Source organism: Echeneis naucrates, chromosome 13 (assembly GCF_900963305.1).
Source record: "Echeneis naucrates chromosome 13, fEcheNa1.1, whole genome shotgun sequence".
In the NCBI taxonomy this organism is placed as follows: Eukaryota; Metazoa; Chordata; class Actinopteri; order Carangiformes; family Echeneidae; genus Echeneis; species Echeneis naucrates.
The window spans coordinates 1,772,382-1,800,362 of record NC_042523.1 but is presented as its reverse complement, the minus strand read 5'-3'; the positions used below and the strand labels follow the sequence as shown (position 1 = coordinate 1,800,362).

General features: G+C 41.3%; 2 protein-coding genes across 8 annotated transcripts; one reads left to right on the top strand and one right to left on the bottom strand.

Moving 5' to 3' along the window:
• The first annotated feature begins 1 nt into the window (after position 1).
• Positions 2-14,145, top strand: arrb1 (arrestin, beta 1). 7 transcript variants are annotated; one of them, XM_029517911.1, is made up of 16 exons: positions 2-21; positions 5,751-5,781; positions 5,860-5,920; positions 6,004-6,048; positions 6,631-6,827; positions 7,362-7,421; positions 7,620-7,687; positions 9,354-9,489; positions 9,899-9,983; positions 10,060-10,132; positions 10,495-10,632; positions 10,721-10,804; positions 11,011-11,034; positions 11,239-11,309; positions 12,507-12,555; positions 13,768-14,145. In XM_029517911.1, exons 1-16 carry the CDS (start codon positions 2-4, stop codon positions 13,877-13,879), a joined length of 1,254 nt encoding a protein of 417 aa, XP_029373771.1. In that variant the 3' UTR covers positions 13,880-14,145. The 7 variants fall into 7 exon arrangements, with proteins under 7 accessions (XP_029373771.1, XP_029373774.1, XP_029373773.1 ...); XM_029517914.1 differs by having other exon boundaries at positions 11,239-11,318; positions 12,513-12,555; XM_029517913.1 differs by having other exon boundaries at positions 11,239-11,318.
• A 2,461-nt stretch (positions 14,146-16,606) lies between these two features.
• LOC115053037 (olfactory receptor 51E2-like) lies at positions 16,607-17,593 on the bottom strand. The gene has a single exon (XM_029517598.1). The coding sequence runs from the start codon at positions 17,591-17,593 to the stop codon at positions 16,607-16,609; it is 987 nt and encodes a 328-aa protein (XP_029373458.1).
• Between the last annotated feature and the right edge of the window lie 10,388 nt (positions 17,594-27,981).

The following is a 27,981-nucleotide window of genomic DNA, read 5'->3' as shown; positions in this document are numbered from 1 at the left end:
GATGGGAGATAAAGGAACCAGGTAAGATTTAGTATGTGTCTGTTTCAGTAACACACCCTGACAAATGTGTATGCATTTTAGTGCAGACACTGTTGTCTGGGTTTTACCACTCTATCACATCATTCTATCGCTGGTTCCTCTAAGAACCTTCAGCACAGATATGTAGGAGCTGTGTGCATGTGTTTTGTAGCATTACATAACATGCTGTCAGAACCTTAAGCAGAGTCACGTCATTGATCAGGGCTGTGATGGTTTCTTTAACATGATTTTATTATTTTTGCCTTGAAACAAGCTTGAAATATGGAGAATGGCTAAGAGGGAAAGTGTAAGGTGGTGGAAAAGATGTAATAAATTACTAGGCAATCACAATTCCAATTTTACAGCTCAACCAACTGGAATACATATACAGTCCAGTCAGAATGTGTCCACAAAGCAACCAGTCAGAATATATTTACAATCCAACTAATCATCAAAAATCTGCATAATAACCAATCAGAATACATCAAAAAACCAGCTAATCAGAATAAATTTACACAATAACCACAGTACAGTTACCCAATCAGAATAGACATAGAATCCAACCAATAAGACAGTGATGGTTTTGACTCAGAACTGAAGCTCAGTTGCTCAAGGGTTTAAAGTTCCTGTAAGTGTCACCATTAACATGATAATCAGCTGATCTTTAATGCAATTGTCAGAAATCAGAACACAAACCAGAAAACTCGCTGGATTCCTGGAAACTCCAGTGAAAGATGTTGACAAGGCTCTTTGCTACCAACCGGTGATGCCTCGTAGCTGCAGGTTTGCTAATGTCCCCAGATTGTTTGGTATTCCTGTGCTTATTTAGATTTTCGTATGAACTATTAGAACAGAGTCAACCTGTATAAGACCGTTATCAGTCTGACAGAACGAGCCTTCAATGCTGACACAGATAAAATGGCTCTGCAGATCTTCATTATGTTGCTGTTTCAACATAGAACCCTTTTCACACCATAGAACCTGCATTTGACTGGCATTGTTGTATCTGAGTACTGAGTGTTTTTCCGAGTTTGCAGGCTGAATGATCTCAGTGTGTTGTGTCAGAAGAATATTAACGAGTTCAGTGTGATCAGTCGGACATACAGAGCAGCTCAGACTCAACCTTGCTGCTTATGGAGAGTCTCAGTGAGGACGATTTACCCAATCACAAATAATTGGCAGGTCATTCATTTAAACCGTCATCTGTCCAGCTATAATAAGTGAGGAGGAGGTGCAGACATGACAACATCCTTATTTTAAGCCGCCAGCCACTTTAACATTTCAGAGTTGCTTATTTCTGCAGCTCAGGCTCAGAGTTTCTGAGCATCCCTTTGTCATTTCACTGATTTCCTGTGTTTTAGGGTTTGTATCAGAGCAGCACATATCCTTTAGAAGTAAAGCAGTCACATTTAAAATAGCTGAATTAAAAAAAAAAAAAAAACATGAGAAAACATGGTTTCATGTTCCTCTGGTCGTCTGTTGACGAGGTTTTTCTTCATCTGGATAAAGGTCCAGGGACGGAGGGTGGAGGACTAGGAGCCAGACAGGAAACCACCAACTCCCAATTTAACGCAGAAACAATTACTGCCATCCTGTGATGAGTGACAAGTGTGTCTACCAGCAGTCCTGGAATATATAACATTTTACAGCTTTTACTTTGGGGAAAATGTAGGGAAGCCGCTATGGGGGGGGGGGGGGGAGTGCTCCCTTATCAGTGTTCAGAGGTCAGTGTGAGCCTCTGTGCTCTCTGAGCCACTTTCTGACTCTCAGTATCAGGGGAGTCTTCAGCCATCCCAATGGGACAACAATCTGATACTGATCTGTCATGCAATGTTTTCTCAAACATTGCGGGCTGATCTAATGAGGAAGAGCTCCTCACCTGCATGAACAAATTCTTTAAAAAGGAGAGTTTCCAAACTGCTCAGCTATAACATATAACATATAACATGACTGCTGGCAGGACACACATCGGGTTAACATGGATTCCAGTCAATGGGTGGGGTCTATCAGACAACATATGTTGAATCTGAAAAATTATTCAGTGTGAGTTTGAGAGTGACTGACCAGTACCAAATTGTGATGTGTAGACAAGTGAGTCAGAACATCTCCAATACTGCAGCTCTTTGGGATGTTCCTGGTCTGTAGGGGGCAGGACCTATCAGAAGGGGACTGAGGAATGAAAACCAAAGCACCAGAGGGTCAGGGGTTAATGCTCATTGATAGTCATGTGGTCTGATCCAACAAAGGAGCTGCCTTAGCTCAAACTGCTGAAGATGTTCATGCTAGTTCTGATAGAACACACGGAGGTCACAGTTTGCTTTGGCGCTGCAGACCAGTCAGGGTGTCCATGCTGACTCCTGTCTGTCACCAGAAACTTCTAACGATGGACACATGAGCATCAGAAGTTGACCAGACAGCACTGGAGAAAGGTGATCTACTCTGATGGATCAGACATGGCACCAGGATGTATTATGCAGACTGAAACCACAAACTCATTAGGAAAACATATATTGAGGTAATATGTCAAGGGGAAAGTAGGGACATTTTCTTATGGGCTTCAATATAATCTGTTTTTCTATTTAAAAACAATGTTGTGTTAAAGGTTCTTCAGCATTGGCTTGACTTTACAACCACAGTGGCAACATCCATGTTTATACAATTAAAAAGGGCTTCAGACTGGACTAAAACCTTTGTCAAGCAAGTGCATTGGTGCTACCACAACCGTTTAATTTTCAGTGACTACAACTTCGTCTTTAGCATGAAGCTAACATGATACATGGCATGAAAGTAGCTTATGCAGAGTAATGGAGATGTGAAACGCTCCTCTGCTTCTGGAGTGGAAACCAGGGCACCTCTGAGGCTCACATGGTAAATTTTCTACCATGGACTTGTAACGAGGTGAGGTGTATCAAGTCCTACCCTTCAAGAACCTGCTCAGATGCAATTGTTTTCACTTCCCAATTTACAAAACTCTGACAGAGACAGTTAAGTCACCAGTTAACCCAAACATGATGTCTTTGGATGGTGGACAGAAACCCACACAGGTAGGGGGAGAACATGTAAACTCCATGCAGAAAGGCCCCAGGCTGGGAACTGAACCCACAACCTTTTTAATTGCGGGGCAACAGCGCTAACCACTATGCTGCCTGCTGCCTTCAAAACATGCAATCATCAAATAAAGAAAAACAATATTAAAATATGATATGGAAATGACACATATGATGAAATTTTCTGTCAAACGGCATCAGATGTCTCAGCTGAAGGAAAATAGCAGATGTGCTCCAGTCCAGGGGACACACCAATCAGAGGCAACATCTATCGGGGCGACATCCATCATCAACCACATTCACTAGGGACCCTGGCCAACAGAGATAAGGTCTTTACAAATCTGTTTTCATACATGAGTTAGAATATCCTATTAATTCCAGGAGAAGATTGCTGTGGAACAGACTTACTGCAGCACCTGCAGAGCCCTGTGTTCACCGGAGTTTAGACACATCCTCAGAAAGAAACGCTATGGAAAGCTTAAGCATCTTTGTGAATTGAGGGCAAACGAAAGAATAGAGCTAACAGGCTTACATTACTTTAACTTTTGTCAAACTTACTAAAACAGCAAAATGGAGCCAAAAAACATTCTGACCCTGTCCACGGATGAGGTTGATGACATAAAAAAGTCACTTGACTTCCTCTCAGAAAAAGTTCACAGGATGCAGCAGAAAAAACATCTTGGTGCTGGTTGATGAGGTGAAGGTGCTCCGTGTACAAAATGCAGAGAAGGACAAGCGGCTTGCCTACCTTGAAAGTCGGGTGGCAGACCTCGAGCAATACACCGCAATAAATTATATTGTCATCACTGGGCTACCAGTTAAACCATGGCCCTATGCTGTGAGCTGGATGCAAGCTCCTCCAAGCAGAGGTGGCTGCATTTTTGCAGTCAAAAGGGATTGCTCCTGACTACAACCAGGTTGAATATTGCCACCATTTTCTTGGGGTAGATGTTAGATGGCTAGGCTGAGTTGGAAACCGCACATCAAACGTACAGGCAAAAGTATTGCAGTCATTTACAAAGCAAAACAACTACTGGATCACAATTCACTTTGCACACTTTACTGTTCACTGGTCTTGCCATACTTACATTACTGTGCTGAGATTTGGGGAAAATGGGAAGAAGGTTATCAGTTATACATAACTTCTAAATCTTAAACATATGAGCAACCTTGAAAAGTTTCTGCATATCCATTACCGGTGTCATGCTATGGAACAATCTAAATGAAGAACTTAAGCAAAGTCCAAATATCAACCAGTTGAAGAAAATGATGTTGTATAGAAGGTACAACGGATTTATTCATTAATTAATTGATATGGTATGGTGATGAGAAGCAGAGAAGCCTGTGTGTATATGTATGTATGTATGTATATATGTGTGTGTATGTATGTGTACATGTATAATTATTTTAAAATTTAGACAAAGGGGTGAGAGCTGAATGAATGTCATTTATTTTTTGTTTTTCTGGTTTCTTATTATTTTGCTTTCTCAATTTTCATTTCTATACTGTGGTGTAAAGAATTTTTTGACTAACAATCAAGAGGCCTTGTATTATTTGTACAATTAGCATATTCAGAATAAACAGTCCAAACAAACAAGATTAGGTTTGATGTTTGCTGTGGGTCCAACTATGTCTGACAGGTGAGAGTTAACTTGTCACTATAGCCCTCACTACATCCAGGGAGGCTTATGGAGACAAGGAGACTGAGGCTTGTTATGTTGCAGTTTTATGATAAAATCTAAATGAAAACAACTGTGAAATAACTGGGCCACATGCAGAAACATATAAGAGATGATGCAACAAGATGGAACCTGAATGATGGTTAAGTGTCTGAACACTTGTGATGTTTCAGATCCAGCTGACATGAGGTTAGTTGATTTTTATGTTCATGTGCTGCTGCTGGTGGTTTTCACAGTTCTTTTCTGGTCTCAGTGGATCTGGTCCTTTGGAGAACATTAGAAAAACCTGGTCAATGCTCTGAGAGTATCAGAAAAGTCCAAAACATATTACAAGTTATTTTTAATAGCTTTACATATATAAAAAAAATAAATGATAATTAATCTACCTTTTTTTTTTTCTTAGGGTGTAACAGAATTTATTTACTGAGTAGCTGCTGTTTATTTTATAACGTGTCAGAGAAGCTGACTTAAATGTCTTGAAGTCAACAGACTCTGCTTTGTTGCCTCAGTATAGCTGATATTTGTTTGTGATTGGTGACCTGAGGCTTCAGAGCTGCTCTGTGTTAAACTCTAATTGGACTAATTGCAGAGATGAGGGCGAGCAGGTGATCACTTGCTGAGTGAGCTCCCAGGAGTCTCAGCTGTTTCCGATAAAAGAGCTTCCTGTAGCTGCTGATTGATGATGACAGTCCATTCAGGAGGAAGCTGAAAGCTAATGGAGCCACAGCAGCTAATTTATGACAATATTAACTCATTATGTCAAGTAGCATTAGACTGAGAGAGAGTGGAAACTGCTGCTGATTACAAAGATAGTGATGAAGACCACAATCATAATGATGATGGCAACAATTGGCAGCCGGACTTCCCTCACAGAAAATTTTACCCTGGTGTCGGTGCTCATTTTGAAGGAAGGATGTTCAGGGAAAATGAATTTCTTTGGAAAATTGAAGGGAAATTCAAGTCTGTTAGATGAAAATAATTTGGAATATTTTATATTTCCTTTCAGAGTGTTTAAGAAAGCCAGTCCAAATGGAAAGGTGAGTCCTGTTTTATGTCGGTCAAACAGCTTATTGTGACGGCTGTATGGTACACTGACACTTGTGTTCCTCACTCAGCTCACTGTCTATCTGGGGAAGAGAGACTTTGTGGACCATGTGGATCTAGTGGAGCCTGTTGGTGAGACAACAGTGATGGCAGCTGATTACACATCAAAGCAAAGTGAGGTAATTTAATGATCTGACTTTTTTTTTCCCTTGCAGATGGCGTCGTACTGATAGACCCAGAGTACCTGAAGGAGAGAAAAGGTACAGCATAAGTGCAGTACACTTCCTGTTTTTGGTTTGAATCAGCACTGTTAGAAAAGCCACATCTGCAGTCTTTGTTTCCAAAGTACTGAATCTTTACTTTGACTTTTAGATGAAAATACAGCATATAACACAGTTATGTTATGGATTAATTCAAGCATTCATACATTAATAAATGACCTCAATGTCCTGGTTGGTAGATGACTATTTTATCCTTGGCCTTCCTGAACTTCCAGGTTCTTCACGTTGAATACCTTTTCACGTGTCTCTGTTTGTCAATATAATCCAAAAACATGACCTCCCAGTTAATTTTTGCACTGAAGTAAAACATAATTGCACACCCGCTACTGCAGGTGGAAGTGGTGCTTTCATGTGGCGGGCGATTAAACAGTGGGAGATGAAGAAAGATCGGTGTGTGTATTGTATCTAAAAATTAAAACATGGTCTGGAACTGGAAGTGGTCTAAAAAATTTGGACCATTTTATAATTCAGTAAATCCAGGTCATGTTGAGAAAAGGTTGGCACAAAGACTAGAAGAAGTCAGACACTGTTAGCCCTGATTTTGTGTCTTTTCTTCACTAGTGTTTGTGACTCTGACGTGTGCCTTCCGTTATGGCCGTGAGGATTTGGATGTCCTCGGGTTAACATTTCGAAAGGACCTGTTTGTGGCTAATGTCCAGGCATTTCCACCATTGCCTGAAGAGAAGAACAGTCTGACTCGTCTTCAGGAACGTCTCATTAAAAAGCTGGGGGAACATGCCTACCCGTTCATCTTCGAGGTACCAGTCTGGAGCGCTTCTTCCAGATCCTTCTGTCAGCCATCCATCACCTGCTTATGTCATATAGTCTCAGCTTGTCCTGGTCTACTATCAGCTGGTTTCAGTCTAGTCTCAAACAATTTCAGTCCAGTGTCAGGTGATTTCAGTACAGGTGTCTTCAACCTTTACTATGTAAAGAGCAATTTTGTTCTCTCTTCCACCACATGAAGTTTTAAGGTGCTGCAAAATATATCACATCTTTCAGCTGGTTTTAGTCTGTTGTGATGTCTGAAGCCACATTAGTTGAAGGTTAATGAAGTTAATGGATTTGTTGATTGGTTCCTTTTTTTTTAAATATATTTCTTGTATCAAACATGATCAGGTCTCAAGCCAGACTATCTATCTATCTGGTAGATAATTGGTCTATCTGTGTGTCTTCACAGCTTCTACATTCATCTGACAAAATAGACACAATTGCTACACAAGCCAAACTGAAAGCTCTCTTAGCATTTTCAAAAGCATCAAAAATAAGATTTTCCATTTGTGAACCTGCAGATTCCTTTGAACCTGCCATGCTCAGTCACACTTCAGCCTGGGCCAGAGGACACTGGGAAGGTAAAGATGATGCATTTTCCTACTGAGATCTTTTGTGCTTCATTCTTTTGTTCAGCTGTGATGCTTCTTTAGGGTTAAATGCCTGTTCCCAAATGTTTCAGTAGAAATAATTATAAAACCTCTTCTCTGAAAACATATTTAAATAAATGAACATATCAGCCAATGAAAGTGATTTTTCTTCCTGCTTTGTGTCCATAGGCCTGCGGAGTCGACTTTGAGGTGAAAGCTTTCTGTGCAGAAAATGTTGAAGAAAAGATCCACAAAAGGTAAAGGTGTGTCAGCTGTAGTCTGACCCCAGAGAATATAAAAAAATAAATTATGAATGGAAGTGAAATCAGTGGTGCATTAGCAACTTCCTGCACAGAGAGAGGGAGGTGACTACTGGTTGGCGGATGATCAGAAATAAACCAGATTGATCCAAGTGATCACACACATGAGTGCATCTCACCAAATTAAATTAGCAATATTTTTTCTTCTAATTAAGATGATTGCAGCTAGTGAAAATAAGAAATCCAATATCTGAAAATATTCTAAATTGGTAAAATGATCATTCATACAGCATAAATGCTACGCATTTCCAGTTCAACAACACTAATCATGGGGAAGAGAGCTGGCATGACAGTCGCCTTGAAAACAAGACTGATCATGGATACCTTCCAGAAGGAATATTAGCTACAGGAGGTCATAGTTAAAAGTTCTGGCTGTTGGCAGCTCTAAAAAGATATTCATGGAAAGTTGCTAGAAGGTAGAAGCAGCAGGGACAATTATCAAACAAAGCTGAAGCTGGATCAGACCATCAGGAACCATCAGGGCAAGAGGTCTTCAAGAAATGGAAGACATCGGATGTGCTAGTCTTCGCACCAAGACACTCCTGGACCAGAGAAAATGAAAGGGTCTGACCATGTTACTGGTCCTGATTGTCCAGCTAACTGGTCACACCACCACATACTGATGACATCAAATTGTATCAAATTTATTTAAACAGCACCAAATTGTAACAAAGTTACATCAAAGCAATTTACACAGAAGATCTAGGCCGAACTTTTTATAAAATGATTTAAAGAGACCCAACATATCTCCCCAAGAGCAAAAACAGTGGCAAGGAAAGACTTTCTTAAGAGGCAGAACCAGGCTCAGGGAGGGCAGCCATCTGCCTTGACTGGTTAGGTTGAGAGAGAGAGAAGCAGTGAGGGAGATGCAGTGGAAGCGAGCGTGAAGGAGAGGAGGGGGGACTCAGCTGAGGGATGGCGAGAGAACAAGAACCAGAGAAGAGAAGCTGCCCTGGAAAATACAAACAGAACATACAGTGATTGCAGCCTGGTAGTTCTAAATGAGCACTCGTAAATATTAGCAGTAGGGGAGAAGAAGAGGTTACAAATGGAAGTGATTGTAACTGCAGCAGCAGGTACTGAGTGGGAACATAGAGAAGAGATGATTCAGGGGACAGGAAGAAAGAGGACAGGAGGGACAAAACACATTCTATGGGAAGAAACAAAGTTAGATATAGGTAATGTTATAATATACATGCAAGGGGGGGAGTGAGTGAGACAGCTGGAGAGATTTGCTCAGTGTAACCCCCAACAGTCTAGGCCTATGGCAGCACAACAAAAAAGAGTAATTAAACTTTACAAATTTAACTGTAGGCTTTGTCATAAAGGAAGGCTCCTCACTCTTGCTGAAGGAGCTTCAACCAGAACTTAGTGATGAGTTGTGATTAACAGAAATATAGAGATTTTATATTGAGGTCCTGGATTTCTGATTTCCTTCAGTTGTATCACCCAAATGAAAATAAAAAAGCCTAGAATATTTGTATGTAGAAAATACTTCTCAGATTAAAAATTAAAAATAACGACGTTTTCCACAGCATTCTCATTTGGTGAGATGAAGCTTTAGTTATCATCAGTGTCATTGTGATGTGTTGTCATGTTGTAGGAACTCGGTACGTCTGGTGATCAGGAAGGTTCAGTATGCTCCAGAGAAACCTGGTCCTCAGCCGACTGCAGAAACCACCAGACAGTTCCTGATGTCAGACAAACCTCTGCACCTGGAGGCCTCGCTGGATAAAGAGGTAATACATATTTTTTTACTTGCACATTCTTGGTTGGTTTACCTCCCAGGAATCCTTGAGGGTCTGAGTATATTTGGCAGTCAGAAAAACAGCAGGAAACTAGCTGGCAACAGTTTTGATGATTGTTTGAATAATTATTCATTGTTTCCCTTGGATGGGATGACCTCAGAAAAGTGCATGACCCATTTGAGTCAGTTGTGAATCAAACACTGATAATGACCAACACTTGACCAGAATAGGAAAGACAGATGCTCATTATTCTGAGAAAATTACATATTTAGGTGTGATTATCCACTTACGGATTTGATTGGGTGTTATCACAAGACCGTATGTCCGGATAGTAGTTATCAGCAGCCATTGCCCCTCAGGGGACCTACAGTATTGCACAGTGTGCCCCCCTCTCACTCAGATCTACTACCATGGAGAGCCCATTAGCGTCAATGTTCACGTCACCAACAACACCAACAAGACTGTGAAGAAAATGAAGATTTCAGGTATGTTCTTTTCTACCTGTGTATGTGGCTGTGTTGTAGCTCTATTGTCTCATTAAATGCTGACATGTCTCTGTAGTGCGACAGTGTGCAGACATCTGCCTGTTCAACACAGCTCAGTACAAATGTCCAGTGGCCACTGAGGAATCAGAGTGAGTATTGAAAAAAATCAGTTGTGATGACTCTGGTAACGTCAAATTTCCATTTTTAAAGACTTCAACAAAAAACAAAACAGTATCACTTTGCATTTCAGTCAAATCAAAGTCAAAATCTAAAATAGAAACTGGTAAAGAATAATAAGAAACAATTTGACATTTTTTGAGTGTTTTTATATCCAATTAAAATGAAAAAGAGTACAAATAAGATAAGAGAACCTGCACACAAAGAAAATATGCAAAAACAAATCCTTTTTCTGAAAATGAGACCTGGTTACCTTAGCCTGAAGTTGATGTCCAGGTCATATTCAGTTGAGTCACCATTAAAACTTTTTTTTTTTTTTTCCCCCTGTCTTCAGTGATGTTGTAGCTCCCAGTTCGACTTTCTGCAAAGTCTTTACACTTACTCCTTTTCTGGCAAACAACCGAGAGAAGCGAGGCCTCGCTCTGGATGGAAAGCTGAAGCACGAGGACACCAACCTCGCCTCTAGCACGCTGTGAGTATAATGACCACTAAAGTAGGAGAGAGGAAAATTCAGAAGTCAACCAACCAAATCACATATTTTTTTTTTTTGTTCTGGACAGGTTACGAGAAGGAGACAATAAAGAGATCCTTGGTATCATTGTATCATACAAAGTCAAAGTGAAACTGGTCGTGTCGAGAGGCGGGTCAGTATAGATCAACTTTTACTCTAACTGAAATTCAACTTCAATTTCTTTACACTTGGATACTCAAATATATAATGGCAAAGTGTAATGTACTCTGACTTCAGTGTACTCTTTGTACTCACTGTGATGTAACACGAGTGTACAGAAACACTACTACTACTACTGATGCTGTGAAGCTGAAGGTATTAAATGTTTATTGATTTCAGGCTCCTGGGAGACTTGGCAGCAAGGTAACCTTCCATGTTTTGTCTTGTCACTGAGATAATCAGTTACTGTAACACACTGATGCAAATCACACTGAGCTTTAAATCTCGATGAACAAACTATTACATGCATCCACTCAAAAAATAAAAACTTTAATAAACCTGCAGTGTGTTACTGATGGTTTAATGACGTGATACATGTAATGTCGTCTTTTCTTTTTTTGTTTTCAGTGACGTCTCAGTTGAACTACCCTTCACATTAATGCACCCGAAGCCATTAGAAGAATCTCTCCACAGAGACGGTAAGTCATGTTCATATGCATATTCTGCAGACTCAGTTCTGCTGTCTGTTGATGACAGAGTTCACATTAATCTGCGTGATATGATTTGTGCAAACAGATCCAATAATCAGTGTGTTAATTTGTATTCTGTAATCTGTAACCACACTTCGACACTTTCAGAGAGCATGCAATTGTCCATTGCTGATGGGTGTGTGTGTCTGGGCAGACTGAGAACAAATATCCACATATTAAACTCATATTAAGAAAAGGTGCCACACAATTTAATTTAATCAGTTTTGATGTTAAAAAAAATCTTTCATCATATTTGTTACATCAGTGTACAGAACTCCCCTAACTTTTTAACTCTTTGTTTTGTGCTGTCATTGTTTTATGTTGCACACACATTTGAGAATAGTGGTTAGCACTGCTGCCTCACAGCAAGAGGTTTGTGGGTTCGATTCCCAGGCCTGGGGCCTTTCTGTGTGGAGTTTGCATGTTCTCCTCATGCCTGCATGGGTGGTCTGGGTTCCTCCCACTGTCCAAAGATGTGCAGGTAGATGATGAAAGAGTTAATGTTTGGTTGTTCTAGAATAACTTGAAGTGTCTATCTGATAACTTTTACCGCCCTCTTATTCTTCCCCTCTCTCTGAGATAGGAAATTACAGGTTTGATCCCATTTACTCTGGCTATATGAGAATTGATGGATAAATGTACTGAAGTAAAGCATAACTGCTTCAGTTGAAGGCTCAGACTGATTAAAATCTGAATCAATCTGAAGAAAGGGACAAATGCTTGTGATGACTAAACAGAGCCGATTGTCCAGTCCAGGGGGCACTCAGTCTGTAGTTTAAACCATTGCAGAACAATAACACTGGATAGAAAATGTGAATACATTTTCTGTGCAGAGTTTGCATGTTCTCAGTTCCTGTGTGAGTTCCCTCCAGGTTCTCCAGCTTCCTCTCACAGTCCAAACATTTACAGATTCGGGTTAATTAGGGAAATGTGATGGTTGATCGTCTGGGATTGGCTTTGGCTCCCTGTGGCCCTGCACAGATAAGTGGCATTGATATATTAGCTGGCTAGACGGCTGGATGTTCACACTGACATCCTGTCCTCTGCTGATGATGAAAATGTGTAAAAATATATCTGTCTATCAACATCCACAGATTCCTGTTGGTGAAGTTTCAGGTGTCTGACCATCCTCTCTCTGTCTTTCAGCCCCAGATGAAGCTCCAATCGACACTAACCTAATCGAGTTTGACACAAAGTAAGCAGCCATCTCTCCTGTTTCTCTTTCCCTCTCTCCGTCCTCATCAGCTCATCCAAACACTGCCTCTCCCCTGTGATCTGATTGGCTCTTCTCTGATTTCCGACCTCATCAATAACCCTGGCAGCAGAGAGGGTTTCCTCTTCGCCTGCTGGCGCATTAACTGAGATGCACTCGTCTCCTGAGTCTTGGCCTTAATGTGTCTTAATGCCTGCTGCTTTGCGAGCTGCAGGAAATGGGCAACAAAAGGGAAAGTCATAATTCTGTCAGAAGAGCCTGGAAAATGGCTCCTGACAAACAACACTGCAGTTTGCAGAATATTATTTCAGTCTCATGCAACCACAGAACAACTAATAGTTTTTTCTTCTGGCCCAATGATTGAAAAGGGAAGAGAAAGTATGTGTGTGACTGGAACTAGTTACATTAAAATGATGGTTTCAACGTGTCTTAATTCTCCAATAAGAAACTGTATTTTTGTCAAATGAATCCAGACTTTTTCAGTCATTGTTCACTTCCAGATGGCGTGGTTGTCATTCCCGATGTCAGTGTGTCAGCCATGACCTTCCGACATGGTGCTCAGGGTTTGGACAAGTTATTGTAACTGCGCCACAGCTAAGCGGGCACACAACAGTGTGTTTCTGTCCCACAGTGAAATAGATGCAAGAGAGAAGAACGGATTAGTTATTAGTTGTTTTGTGAATTATTTTTGTTAGCCTCTTTCTTATCGTCTTTTAACCTGCTCTGTTTACTATAAGCAATAAAACAGATAAATTGTGCCTATTCTGACTCAGTGTAGCTTCTATGTTCTACAAAACTCAGCCACTATTATTTGATAAATAATTGTGAGACTTAATGTAAATCAATGAGAAATGCATTTTTTTTTTCCACTCAAATAAATATGGTAATTTTTTTATATATTTTTTTTAATCAAATTATCTTTGAATGTTATGGGTGACAGACAGATAAGTTTCAAATGTAAACAGTTGTTTGGTTTTTCAACTGTCCCAGTCTCATCTATACATACATACAATTAAATGCAACAGTCTGATCATTTTTGCATTTCACTGGTGTGAATCCCCAAAAGACCAGAAACTGTTGGTACTTGTCTCTGTAAACTTGCTCTCAGTTCACAAACACAATGACATTAACAGTTTTACGTAAAAGTTGTTATTGATCAGTTTCCATAACCACCTCCCTCTCTTCCTCCATTAGCGACGATGACATCATTTTCGAAGACTTTGCCCGCCAGCGACTGATTGGGGCCAAAGATGACAAGGATGATGATGAAGACCCTGTGGACTCGCCCAAACTCAACGATAGATAAAGGCAGCAAGAGTCTTTGCTGCCACTCTTGTTTTGCTGCCATTTGTAGTGTAAAGCTAACAGAGGTCACCTTTAGGTCTAACCACAGTCTGGACACCCTTTAAACACTTGGTGGTGCCATGTTTACGTTCTTGTTCATGTCCGTCCTCTCTCTGCCTCCTGCTGGAGTGTAAAATTCTAGAGTACTGGAGCCTAGACATCAGTCATGATGGAGCAATACTCCAGTGTTGGAAGGATGAAGAACTTAAGTGGCACTCACACTATGTAACGGTGACCGGTAGCATGCTTCAAGTGTCACTTTGTTCTACTTGTTTCCATTGGGGACTGAGCAGGAGTAACGTTGTGTTGACATTAGTTTTGATGTATTGTATCAGGGGGACTTTGTAAACAACACTGCCAGCTTGTGCTGATCTGGAACAGTTCACCTCCAACTGCAGTGTGGACGTCAGCTGACAGAGAACCTTCGGGAGTTGGTCTGTATGTGGACAAGACTGGAGAACACACAAAAAACACTGCAGGAGATACAATCTTTAGGTCATCTTTACACACTGAAAGGCCCTCAGATAGCTGTCACTCAGCTGAGTGGAATATTTGGCCTTATTTGGATGAAATACATCAATGCTTCATATGATTTATTATTGTAATGAATAATCAACCATTGTTAAGGATGTTCCTGATTTTAAAGGAGCATACAATACAAACGCGTACAGTGTTTGTTCTTTGATGCTGTCATATCGATCATTTTCCAAATCACCATCAATATTTGGAGGAACCTCACCTGCATAGTCCTGTGAGACTCAGCTCTCAGACAAATGATGTGTCTTTGCCACAGGTTCATGATGTGTTTGACCTAAAGCTTGAGCAGATTATTCCTAACTTTAATCAGCATTTTTTTGTTATTTAAACTGTATTTTATCAGGCATCAATCTCTGGCTGATGCATGAACCTGACACTTGAGACCTAAACCTGCAGTTCCTCTACAGACGACTCAAGTCTGGTTCCAACAGTGAATCAGTCTGATAAACTCCCATTTCAAAATTTTGAACTACAGGATAAATAATCAGCCTGATACAGAAAGTAGTTTTGGTCTCTGTAGCTAATTTCTTCCTGCATGATGATGATGCACAGAGAATGTATAAACTCACCTATATATCATTAGGAATTAAAGTTCTAAAGCAATAATAGCTTAGCAACCTTGAGTGACAAGCGGCTGAGCACTTGTTTGGCACAAACTGTTATGAACCAGAGTCTCAGGTCCACCCAGATCCAACCGCTGTGTCACTCCTCAGGAACAGCGGTGTGACAACACAGATGTTACATTCATCTTTATTTGCAGTGTAGTTCAGTAAAAAAAAATGTTTAATTTAGCTTGTTTTAAGCTTTGTGTTTAATAGACAACTTTTGCTTCTTTTTTGTGTTATGTTTCATAGCTCAATATTAAAAGTGTTGTTTAGCATTATTGTAACTTTTTTTAAACAACCTGAAAAAACCCCACAGACTTGACCAGCTGCTAAAAACAACTGGAACTGTGAATCTCTCAGGTTGCACATGTCACTGTTCATCATCAGGTACAGACGGACTCACAATTGCTTTTTTGTCATTTCCCTTCACCGATCAAGTCTTGAAGTCTGAGCATGCATAAACACACTGGAAGGTTTTTCGGAAAGGTTCCTCCCTTCATGCGCGTAACACAACTTTATCTAGGATGGGATTCTTATGCAGGCTGAATTTCAAAGAAAGGAAATCCATTTAAAAAGTGATGTATGATTCGGAAAATGATCATTAAGAAAACAGCAAAAAAAACCAAACAAACAAAAAAAAAACCCCAAAACAAACAAACACTAGTATAGTCCTTAAATGAACAATTCATGAAACATTAGAGACTTGATGAGGCTTCATTACTGAATATACATTGTACAAAATAAAGTGGTGACAGTCTTCTTCAATGTGAACAGATTCATTGTACAGATGTATCATAAGTGTCTGTGTGTGATGATGGGGAGAGGCTATGTCAGGGTTTATATGAAAGACAACATCAGTCTGTTTTTTTCTTCATTGTAACATGATATTACAAGATAAAGATAATAAACATCCAAAGCGTCTACATTATTTCTAATGCTATTTTAAATGGCTTTTACTTTGACAGGGACAGGAAGCAACCTATATATTCCACTGCATCTTTAATAAACTGATGTTTGTGGCAACCTTTGCATGTGTTTTGTCTTTGTGATCCCTGCCTACTTTCCTTGCTATGTTAAAAATCGGTGGAACTTTTATCTCTTGGCCTGTTTCTGTATTGCTGATTCCATTTTAAGTTTTAAGTGCCTGTTACAGTTTTACCCCTATAGGAAGTTTGAACTCCAGGCCTGATGAGAGGAGTCTGTATGGATTTTCGTAGGTTCACTCTGGTTTCTAGTTTATTAGCTTGTAACTGGTTGAAGCTGACACTGTGTTCAAGGTAACCCTGACTCAGTCCTCAGAAGAAAGATCGGGTCAGTTTTCATCCTCTGAGGAGCCTGAATGTCCATATTGGCATTTGTCTTCCTAGCAGCAACACATCTAAAAACTCTTATGGCCTAATGTCTGATCCTGATCCTGTTCCTGTTCTCCAAAGGATGGTTAAGTGGCAGAAGATAAGTGAATGGATAAAGAATATAGTAAGAAATGGTAGTTTATCTTAAAAAGAACAAACAAAAACTGAGACAAACTGATTCAGAGAATATCTCTGTCATTTTTCAGCAGGATCAACTTTTATTGACATTATTTTATTTACTCTGAGTTTATAAAGTTGAAACAAGCCGTTTTGAATTTCTTTAGTTCGGACTCCATAAATGACGGGGTTGACAGTCGCTGGGAAAAGAATGTATAAAAGTCCCATGAAGGTGTTGGCATCTGTTGGTATGGGGATATTCAGGTTGTGAGACAGAAAGGTGACACTGCCCATTAAGTAGAAACACATCATGACGATCAGGTGAGTACCACAGGTGTGAAATGCCTTCCAGCGGTCCTCACTGGCTGGGGCTGCTTGCAACACGACCCTCAGGATGTTCATGTAGGAAAAGATGATGAGTGAGATGTCCACACCCACGAAACAAATGATGACAGTTAGGCCTGCTGTGCTGTTTTTCTCAGTGCTGTCACATGCCAGGCTGACTAGGGCCATGTGGTCACAGTAGCTGTGCTGGATCACGTTGGATCCGCAGAACAGCAGTGAACCTGCCAGACTGACCAGAGCTGCCATGATGGAGATGCTGCGCACCAGAGTGAAGACCAGCAACATCAGGAACATGGAGGAGTCTATGATCTCAGCATAGCGCAGTGGCAGGCAGATAGCCACATAGCGGTCCAGTGCCATTGCCAGCAGTACTGTGGACTCCACTGAGGACAGGAAGTGGGTGAAAAACATCTGAGTCAAGCACCCGGCTAAGGAGATCTCGTCCCAGTTGAACAGCAGGCCAAGGAGCATATTAGGGATGATGGCAGTCACTACAAGGATGTCGACCACGCAGAGTGTGCACATGAGCAGGTACATGGGTCTGTGCAGACTCTCTACACGGTAGATGATGCGAATGAGCAGAGAGTTTCCCAGCAGCACTGACAGGTAGAGAACAGAGAACGGAAATGCCAGCAGCCAGCGATGTCTGCCAAGCGTATGGAATCCTCTGAACACGAAGGTGCTGTGTGAGAAGTTCCTGCCTGGTGGTGCCTGCAACATGGTAGCATCTTCACCTGAGCAAGAGTTCAGAGGGAAACAACAACCACCAAGAACATCTGTCAATCTGTAGATTTATACATCTGGATATCTGGTATAATCTTTCAACAACTCAATTCTATCAGAAACATATCACTTGACAAACTTGATAATATGAATCTGAAGAGCACGACTGAATGAGGTGTTGCAGTGCTTTCACATAGTGATAATGAGAAAGAGCTTTATGAATAATGATCAGATAATACTTTCCTGTCTGTGTGTTACAGTATCCCAATGAAGCCACACAATGATGTCAGTACATTAAGGTTGATTTTATTATCTATTTATACAAGGTCAGTGTCACAGTCACACACACTTTCTGAACTCAGTTTCTTGTCATGTTCTTTGGCTGGACAAAACCTTTGGGCCAGAGCTGGACAGACTTATTGACCAAATGACTGACTGAATAAATAAAAACTGCAACAACCTTTAGTCTAAGGATCATGTGTGAGTCACCCATGCAGTCCTTTACTCTGTGTTCTCCTCTCGCTTTCTAAATATACACCCAGCTGAGATCACAGCTCAGTTGTTTCTCTCATTAATATCTTTGGTGATTCTGTCACATGACGTCACGGTTATAAAATCAGTGACATGGACATGTAGATTCTGACCACATCTTGTTAGATATAGATTTTTCCCATACATGCTGATTCAATTTTTTTTTCTTCATGGAGGAGTTCACTGACTGTAATAAAATGATGATGTGTATCATGTGTATTATGATACTGACATGAAACAGAAACAGTTTCTCAACTCTGAAACTGCTGTTTCTCTGACCTCCACTGTGCTCAGCCATTCTGGGGTTCAGGATTGTGTTGATGTTTTTTTCCATATCCTGCTGCCTAAAAGCTTGAAATATTGAGATTGAAATATATCATAAAAACACTCTTTCAAATATTAATATATTATATTATAAGAATATAATACAAATATTGTGTACATTATAATATATTCAATAGTTGCACACCAATATATAGTCTCAGACAGACACACACAGGTGATGAGCAATTACAAAGGATGGGGACACAGTTTATCCAGTAAAACCCTGCTACATACAAACACAGAATTATGATCCTAATAATGACTATTTTTAGATTGACTTTAGCTTTGTAGTATGTCATAAAGGAAGTTTTTCCTTGCCACTGTCGCCAAGCGCTTGCTCATCGGGCAATCTGTTGGGTCTCTTTAAATCATTTTATAAAGAGTTTGGTCTAGACCTGCTCTTTTATGTAAAGTGGCTTGATGTAACCTTGCTATTATTTGGCGCTATATAAATAAATCTGATTTGATTTGATTTCAACCTATATACAGTCGTAAGGCCTGGAATACTATTTCTCATATTTGACCAATTTAAACTGTACATTTTGTTTGTTCACATACAGTAGTTGATTAGGCTCTCTATTGTTAATAGGGTAACAGGCTAGCAGGGTAGTAGCATGTCTTTACACTGCTTTTTGGTATAGTTGCTGTTTTGATTATTTATTTCCAGCAGCTGTGGCTTTCCTTTAAAATCATCCTACCATAGGGATGGATAATGGGAAGCTTTTAATCTGAAAACTCTTCCTCTTTGTACCTGACAGCACAAGAAAAATATACTTGTGTTTTTCTAGTCTAATAATATAGTACAAAATACTAAACATGGAGATCAACTGTTCAACAGCATTTAACTACAGTTATCTAGTTTATCTGACATCATAATTCAAGACCACAATTAACTCAGGATAAAAGGATCAAAGTATCACACACAGAAAGTTTAAGTTGCGAATATTGAAATTAATAAACCAATCAGATAAGTATCTGATATCATTATGTAACCTGCTGTTGGATGAGTTCTAATAACAATTATCCAATTAAACATGTTAAAGGTTCTTACCTGCTTTGGTTCATCAGCTGCTCATCAGGACTCTCCGTCCCCTCTCTATCCCCTCTGTCCCATCTCTGTTCATCTTATAGCCGAGGTTCCAATGGCCAATGGGGAGAGTGACCCCAAACGTAGCAGCACATTAATTGGTTCAAAGCTCTATGACCTAATTTAAATGTCCCCAAGCCAATTATAGGAGCAGAGATACTCAAGAGTTTAATCAGCCTGTTGACTTCTTGACGCTTACCTCCCTCGCATGCAACACAGGGATGATAAACCATTGAGAGCCATGGCGCCTGACTCTGTCTGCCAGGGTGCCGCTGGACCGGAGAAACTTGGTTGCCATGGGTCGCTTGCTGTGTAATTTAATTTCTAGGAGATCTTGCTGCTTGTAGGTGTAGTTTTCTGAGCCGGATGTTGTCAGGACAAGGAACAACACATACATAAAAAGCCAAAACCCAGGAAGTGTGTGTTTTATGCCTCCTTGATCACCTTCCCGTGAACATCCTGGGGTATGTCATCGACTAAGGGAACATTCAGATGGATTGGTGGTGGCTTTTGATGGCTGGCCTGTGTTGATTCACAGTGGTTGCCTGGGTGGCTAGTGTTCCCCTGTTGCTGCACTGTGCTGGGGGGCAGGGTCTGGATGGGGGGCTTGCTGGATTCCTAGGGGCCCATGACATGCCTAAGAACCCTTTGGACCGCTGCACCAGCAGCTTTCTGGCTGGGGACCAGGGCCTCACTTGCCTGCTTCCTAAATTTCACCTACTTTACTCTTCACTCACCACATACATAAGAGTTTAACGCACCAAACCTTGGGGAACAGACCAGGGCGGGATCAGGGGGCACTCTGTCTGGGCAGGTTGCAGGACGGCAGTGTCCTGCAGTTCTCTGTTCCCACCCTTTTCTTTTTCCCCAATCTTAAAATGGGGACTCGTCCCAGTGTATGGAAGATTTTCCTCACCTGAAATCTCTTCGGTCTCTGTGCATTGGGGGCGCAGGTCTGACACCTGGTGGCACCAAAGGCTCCTACCCCTGTAGCCCTTCCCCCCTTCGGACACTTCACCAGTGTACAGCTGCAGGGGCATTGCTTAGGCTCCCAGGTGGGTGTATCCGGCTCATATGGTGCGTGGGGTTCAAGGTACATGATGTTGGTGGCAGGTGTGGATGGCTGGGTGGTGGATAAGGGAGTGTAGGCATAGTGTCACCAGGGGAGCACTAGGTGGTGCTGTAGCTCCTCTTATAATAGTCATAGCACCTGCCTAGCACCCACAAGAAATTTCTGTATATATATAGTTGCATTATTAAATGCCCCAAAATCAAAAATCAAAGCACATTCTTTTGAGTGTTACGCATCCCCATAGCACCTGCAACAGAAAATCTCTGGAGCCGCTACTGGGTGTTGAGGGGGGGCCCTCCTTTACGTCCTTGCTTGGGCAAATCAGTGGTGTTTGCTATTACCAGCCTGGAACACTGGGAGCTGTGGGGCCCTCTGGCTTTACTACCTCTTGTGCTCCCGCACACAGGGTGGTGGGCTTGGGGAGCCTGGGCCTCTGATCCAACTCTGGGCCCTGGTGATGGTCTCAGTCATATTTAGGGAGTGCGCACATGTGCGGTTTCATTTGCTAGTCACATCATGTAAAATTGATGAATCCTGCCTAAAATGGGCTGAGCTGCTCTTTCATTCCATCACTATGTACCCCATCTTTGACTGAGCTCCTCTATTGGGACACCTTCATCTATCTCGATCATCTATCTCCCATGTCTCCAGAGATCTACTGTAGGAGAGTGACAGGACCAAGGGGTATTGTCCCTGTTTGGCCGTCACCATGAGAGCCAGCTCACTATGACCCATACTGGCGTCAAACAGGTCAGAATAACAAGTAAGGAAACATCTGGAATTTTGGGTAAGAGAGAAGTACACCAATACACACACACATAGGGCTGTGTAACCAACACGGCCAAAGTTAAATTTAAGTGAATTTGAGAAATGCATCCCCCTTCCATGTAAACTGAGATTACCAAAAATGTCTGGTAAACAGGATGGTGCCTATCCACACAACACACACACATAGCCTGACTTGAGTATAAAAAGGTATGTCATGTTCTGTAATGTGGGATTTTGTCTCTGACTACATTGTTAGTATAGCTGCTGTAAATAAAGAGATTCCCAATCTGACTCCTGGGTCTCGACCATCTGATTCCTCTTTGATCCACCGGACCCTCTTAATCCTGTGTGAGGTAACAGGAACAAACATCATCCTTCAGGCCACCAGTTCCTAGAAGCACCACCTGCTTCCCTTCTCCCGTCCATCCTTCACATCTTCTCTGTCCTTTATTATTCACTGTGGTGTAGCACTGCCCTCCCTGACACACAAAGGTCATTTCACTCAATAAAGATCAACAAACCAGCTTCCATGGAGGGCTGGTGACACGCACTGAAATAATAAAATATTTAGCTGCAAGACTATAACTGCATCAATCTCATTTAAAGTTGTTGCGTTAAACTATGAGGAAAATGCAGACAAAAACCTAAAGTTTCTCTTGGATCTGTAATGGGTATAGCATGGTCCCAATTGCAGCACAAAGCACACCAATATATACTGTATTTTACAGTCATTATTAAATACCAAGTCCAAACAATGGCAGCACAGAAAGAAATCCACAGGTCAGGGGAATATGGGTCCATGGGGAACTGAACCCTAATCTTCCATTCCCCAGGCAAAAATGCAATTCACGAAGCTACAGTACTGGCAACAGTCCAACAGTCCAAATCTCCACTAATAGCAGATGTGGAGAAGGGGGTACTGGAAAGGGGACAAAAGGGAAACTCACTGTCGGAGGGCTATGGGCAGCGTGTTGTGAACTGGGTTGTGTCAGCAGCAGGTAACCTGACAACAGAGTAGACGCAATCAGGGGAGATGGCAAAGCAGGAATTGGTGGAACGCCGCTAAGCCACAGGCGGAAGAAGACCAGAAGATCGGCAGGCAAAACTCAGAGTCACATCACATGCATCACATTTCAGGAAAATGGCCTCCAACCAAAAGGATTCAGTCTTAGAAAAACCTATGTCAAGTTTATGAAATACCAAGTCAGGTCTCAGACAAAACGGCCTCAGACCAAACGGCATCAGACAAAACATTGTCAGGGAAAAAACAGGCAGATATTGCCCAGCAGAAGGGGCTCATGTGGCTCATGAGGCAAAGGCTCTGACAGAAGGCCTATTTTACATCTTCAACATGTGGCAAATGATCAAGCATGTTCGGAAGACCTCAACAGGTAATGTGTAAATTCAAACATTTTCTTACTTTGGTAAGCAGTTTGATTTGAATGGGAGAGAAAAAAGCTCCAGTTTTTACAAACGCCAGTTAAACTAACGTAGTAACGTCACATAGCGGTATCAAGAAACAGAATGCGTCGCAGAATTGTTTACTTTGGTTGCTGAGGCAACTGAGGATGAGGATTAGGCTATGGGACCTGCTGAACCAGCAGTGCTTTGAGCATTCAGTTAGCCAAGTGATTAGCATGCAGGCCTCCCATGTTGTAGATGTTGGTTCGAATCAAGACTGGAGGTCTTTTGCTGCAAGTCTCCTCTCCTGTCTCCCCCCATTTCCATCTTTTAACTGTCAAATAAAGGTGTCTTGTACATGAAAAAAACAAACATCTGGATCCATGGAGTTTAGATAGATAGATAGCCTTTATAGAGCTTTTGCGTTTAAATAAATAGTAGTAGTAGTTTGGTAGTATTATAATGAAAGTTTTTTTTTTTTTTTCCATAGTATAATTAAAGAATAGCCACCTCTGTTAAGGCTGCATGAGTTGGAGCCATTGTTTTCCTGAAATGTGAAGCATTTTTGTCTGACATTGACAGAGGTTTTTCTTAGACTTGACAAGTTTTAGCTTACTCCGATGCCTTTTTTGGCATCAGAAGCAGTAATCATTGCAGGTATCATGTTGATCAAAAGCTGTACAGTTAGTACCAGTTTTGAAAAAGACAACCAAGGTCTCCCCAGGAAACATGACACTTCCCAATGAAATGGGGTGATCTCAGAGAAACCAGGAGATATCACTCTGATGTTCTGGGTATAAGTGAAAACTGTTACATTTTAGCATCTGAACCTTGTGCTTCAAATGAAGACAGACACAGAAGTGGCTCTGACAAGCTGAATTAGACCTGCAGCTTACCAGCAATTATGTGAACCTGGCTCAGGAAGCATTACAATATATTACCAAGAGCTGAGGAAGACAGCGGGTGCTCATAGAGTCCTCACCAAAAGATATTAGATGTGAAACCATCAGGTTTGTGTTAATCTTTTTTATTTGTTAGTTCATTTATTTTATTTGTTGTTTTATTTAAATGTCTCTGGGACATGAATCTCATTACACTAATGCTCTGTGAATCCCCATGTCTGGCTGAAAAAAACTAATTAATCCCAACATCCTTCTCAGAGTAAATACAGCTCTCCTGTTCTCCAGGGCCAATTAGCTTTGAAAAACAACAGCAACAAACGTCTGCATAAGCAGCAGACAAATTAGATTTTACAGTTGAAATCTCAAGGGAAACAGATTCCTTCCCCACTTTATTGTGTCTGTATCAGGGTGTGGAAATATAACTTGTGTCATCTATCTCAGAGAGACTCATCCTTATCAACAGGCAAAGGAAAAACTGTGGAAAAAAAAAATTATACAACTTTTTCATCTATGAGGAGGCTGGACTTGATTTTATGGCATAACAGGATAAAGTGATGCAATTTTCATTGTTGCTCATTTGGCCTTGATCTGAGAGTCGCATTACCATAAACCAGAGTAACCAAAGAAAAGTTGAACATACTATGTTCCTCTCATGTGTTTGGGCTGTTCTAGAGATGATCTTTCTATCTTTATCTTTTCTTTGAAAAATATTTTTATTACATTTTCTCAAAATGCAAAGCACACAGAACTGTTCAGACATGGCAGAAAGGACAAAACAGCAGAATGTGGTTACAGTAGTAAAAGTCTCTTGTGTTTACTGTCTGTAATCCGACCAATCATCAGGCACATAGGATGTATTGAGACACCAAAGATAGCAGTCAGTTCATTCACAATACCTTTGTGACTTCACAAATGACCAGAGGCAGTGAACATAATTACCAGTCTTAGAACTGCATTTCCAGCAAAGTGGGGAAATATTAGTGTCCTTTTTGTTCTTGACAACAGGTGTTATATGCGTGTGATGTACAATTCCGAACTGTGTGGATTTAGTGCGCTGACATACAGAAATGCTCATGGCCTGAGACAGACTTCCTGCCAGTCAGCATCATCTATAACAACGCCTAGATATTTCTCCCAAGCTTGCTTGGTGGTTTATGAGGTGGAGAGAGCAGGTGTGATGCCAGTTGGTAAAATGGTCACACCACCATCACTACCTGCCATTTGAAGTTTTGTTATCTTCAGACAGGGCTTCCTTTTGCTCCAAATGAAGGAGCTTAGCCAGCCTTCAAGCACCTTAATAACCTTGTTGCATAATAAGAGAGGGATCATTTGCAGTGGGTATAGCAGTCTGGGCAGCAGTCTAAGTCTGCCCTTTTAGCATCCGGGGGGGGGGTGGACTTAAACATCTGACCAAAAGTGGGTGTTACATGCAGCCCTCAATCACATCTGGAACACTTGTTAATGACCCATAGGGAATAGCCACGGATTTCGCAAAGTTAATTTTATATCCCGAAAAGATGCTAAATGACGAATTGACCTTAATCAGGCAGGGAACAGAGGTTTGGGGATGCAATAAATGTCTCAAAATGTCATCCACGTATCAGCAGGGGGGTGAGGTGGTCGCCCTGCCTAGTTCCACGGTGGAGGGGGAAGTTGTTGGATTTCAGCCCATTGGTCAGAACCTCTGCTGTAGGAGTATTATACAGAACCCTAATCCAATTCACAAAATTATGACCTAGGCCGAATTCCTCTAGAGCGTGAAACAAATACAACCACTCGACCCGGTCAAATGTTTTTTTGGCGTCGAGAGATAGAACGAGGGCCTGATCCTTAAAGGCCTGGGCTAGTTGGATGATGTTAAGGAGCCTCCTCTTATTATCACAGGAGTTCTGGCCCTTTGGAGAGCAGTTTTTGGTCAGAGTTAAGTAGGGCTATCGGCCTGTATGAGGGGCAGCTTCCAGGGCATTTTCCTTTTTTAAGGAAGAAAGAGAAATGTTGGCTTCCCTGAGGGATTGAAGTAGGATCCCATTTTCGAATGAATTGGTTGAGCATAGACAAATCAAATCAAATTTATTTGTATAGTGCCAAATCATAACAAAGTTACATCAAGGCACTTTACATATAGAGCAGGTCTAGACCAAACTCTTTATGAAATTATTTAAAGAGAACCAACAGATCCCCCGATGAGCAAGCACTTGGCGACAGTGGCAGGAAAAACTTCCTTTAAGAGGCAGAAACCTCAGGCAGAACCAGGCTTGGGGGGGATGGCCATCTGCCTCGACCGGTTGGGTTGAGAGTGGGAGAGAGAGAGAGAGAGAGAGACAGGCATTGGAGGGGGGTTGTAGGCAGGAACATGTTGTTGCATGAAGTTAATGGAGTTGAGCTGTAATACAGAATTCATGCTATATGGGACCAGCAGGTGTTGCAGGAACATGGGATGGCGATGAGTCACCACCTGCAGGATGAGGACAGGGAGAGAGAGGAGAGGAACTGGGAGAGACAGAGACTTTGGCAGAACATGGTTAGTAAATGCAGTATAAATGCTTAGAACTGGGTGAAACTGTTGTTTTTTTTTTGTTTGTTTTTTTTTTTAAGAAGGATGGTTTTTATCAGCGCATGCAAGGAGGGAGGGAGAGAGAAAGAGGGAGAGGGGGAGAGAGGGTGACAGGGAGAGACAGAGAGAGAGAGAAGCTCAGTCCTTCCCCCAGCAGCCTAGGCCTATAGCAGCATACCTACAGAGTAGAGGACTTTTTAACTGTACGCTCTGTCATACAGGAAAGTTTTAAGCCTGGTCTTGAAAATTACTAAAGAGTCCGCCCCCCGGACCGATGCTGGAAGTTGGTTCCATAGAAGAGAAGCCTGATAACTGAACGATCTACCTCCAGATTTACTCTTGGAGACTCTAGGAACCACAAGTAAACCTCCATCTAGAGAGCGGAGTGGCCTGCTAGGACAGTAAGGAACTATGAGCTCTGAGATATGATGGAGCTTGGCCATTAAGAGCTTTATACGTTAAAAGAAGGATTTTGAATTCTACTCTGTATTTTACTGGCAGCCAATGAAGAGCAGCTAACACGGGAGAGATGTGATCTCTTTTCCTAGTTCCTGTTAATATTCGTGCAGCAGCGTTCTGAATTAACTGAAGGCCTTTTAGAGATTTGTTTGGACATCTAGATAGTAATGAGTTACAGTAGTCCAGCCTAGAAGTTACAAATGCATGGACTAGTTTTTCTGCATCATCCTGAGAAAGGATGTTTCTGATTTTCCTAATGTTTCTCAGGTGGAAGAAAGCTGCCCGACTAACTTGTTTTATGTGAGGGACAAAGGACATGTCCTGGTCAAAAATGACTCCAAGGTTTCTTACAGTGGAGCTGGAAGCCAAAGTAATGCCGTCCAGACTGATGAGATGATTAGACAGTATTTTTCTGAGGTGCTTAGGGCCGAGTACAATAACTTCTGTTTTGTCAGAGTTGAGAAGTAAAAAATTTCCAGTCATCCAGACTTTTATGTCTTCAAGACATGCCTGCAGTCTGACTATCTGAGTGACTTCATTTGGCTTCATTGATAGGTACAGCTGAGTATCGTCTGCGTAGCAATGGAAATTGATGCTGTGTTTCCTGATAATGTTGCCTAGAGGAAGCAGATAAAGCGTAAAGAGGATTGGTCCAAGTACCGAACCCTGCGGGACTCCATGACTGACTACAGTACATGAGGAGGAGCTGTTGTTTACATGAACAAACTGATGTCTATCTGATAAGTAGGATTTGAACCACCTTAGTGCAGTTCCTTTAATTCCAATTTCATGTTCCAGTCTCTGTAGTAAAATATTATGATATATGGTGTTGAATGCAGCACTAAGATCTAGAAGGAGAAGTATGGAGGCTGATCCATTGTCTGAAGCCATTAGAATGTCATTGGAGACTTTAACCAGCGCTGTTTCTGTGCTATGATGGGCTCTAAATCCTGACTGAAACTCTTCAAACAAACTGTTCCCATCCAGATGCTCGTGTAGTTGTTTTGCTACAGCTTTCTCAATGATTTTAGAAATAAATGGAAGGTTTGATATGGGTCTATAGTTTGCCAAAACATCTGGATCAAGATTAGGCTTTTTAAGCTGGGGTTTGATGACCGCAGTCTTAAGTGCCTGAGGTACATAACCCAGAAATAAAATCAGATTAACCAAATCTAGAATGAACGGCTCAATTAAATAAAAGATCTCTTTAAAGAGGCCAGTTGGTACTGGGTCTAATAGACAGGTTGACGGTCTGGATGATGAAACTATAGAAGCTAGCTCTGAGAG

What these genes read in the sequence shown, in the direction of transcription:
- LOC115053037 (XM_029517598.1), bottom strand. Translation starts at nt 17,593, where the DNA reads ATGTTGCAGGCACCACCAGGCAGGAACTTCTCACACAGCACCTTCGTG.
- arrb1 (XM_029517915.1), top strand. Translation starts at nt 2, where the DNA reads ATGGGAGATAAAGGAACCAG. An exon ending in GTACCTGAAGGAGAGAAAAG is followed by an intron (nt 6,049 to 6,630) that starts GTACAGCATAAG and finishes TTTCTTCACTAG; the next exon opens with TGTTTGTGACTCTGACGTGT. An exon ending in AACCTCGCCTCTAGCACGCT is followed by an intron (nt 10,633 to 10,720) that starts GTGAGTATAATG and finishes TGTTCTGGACAG; the next exon opens with GTTACGAGAAGGAGACAATA.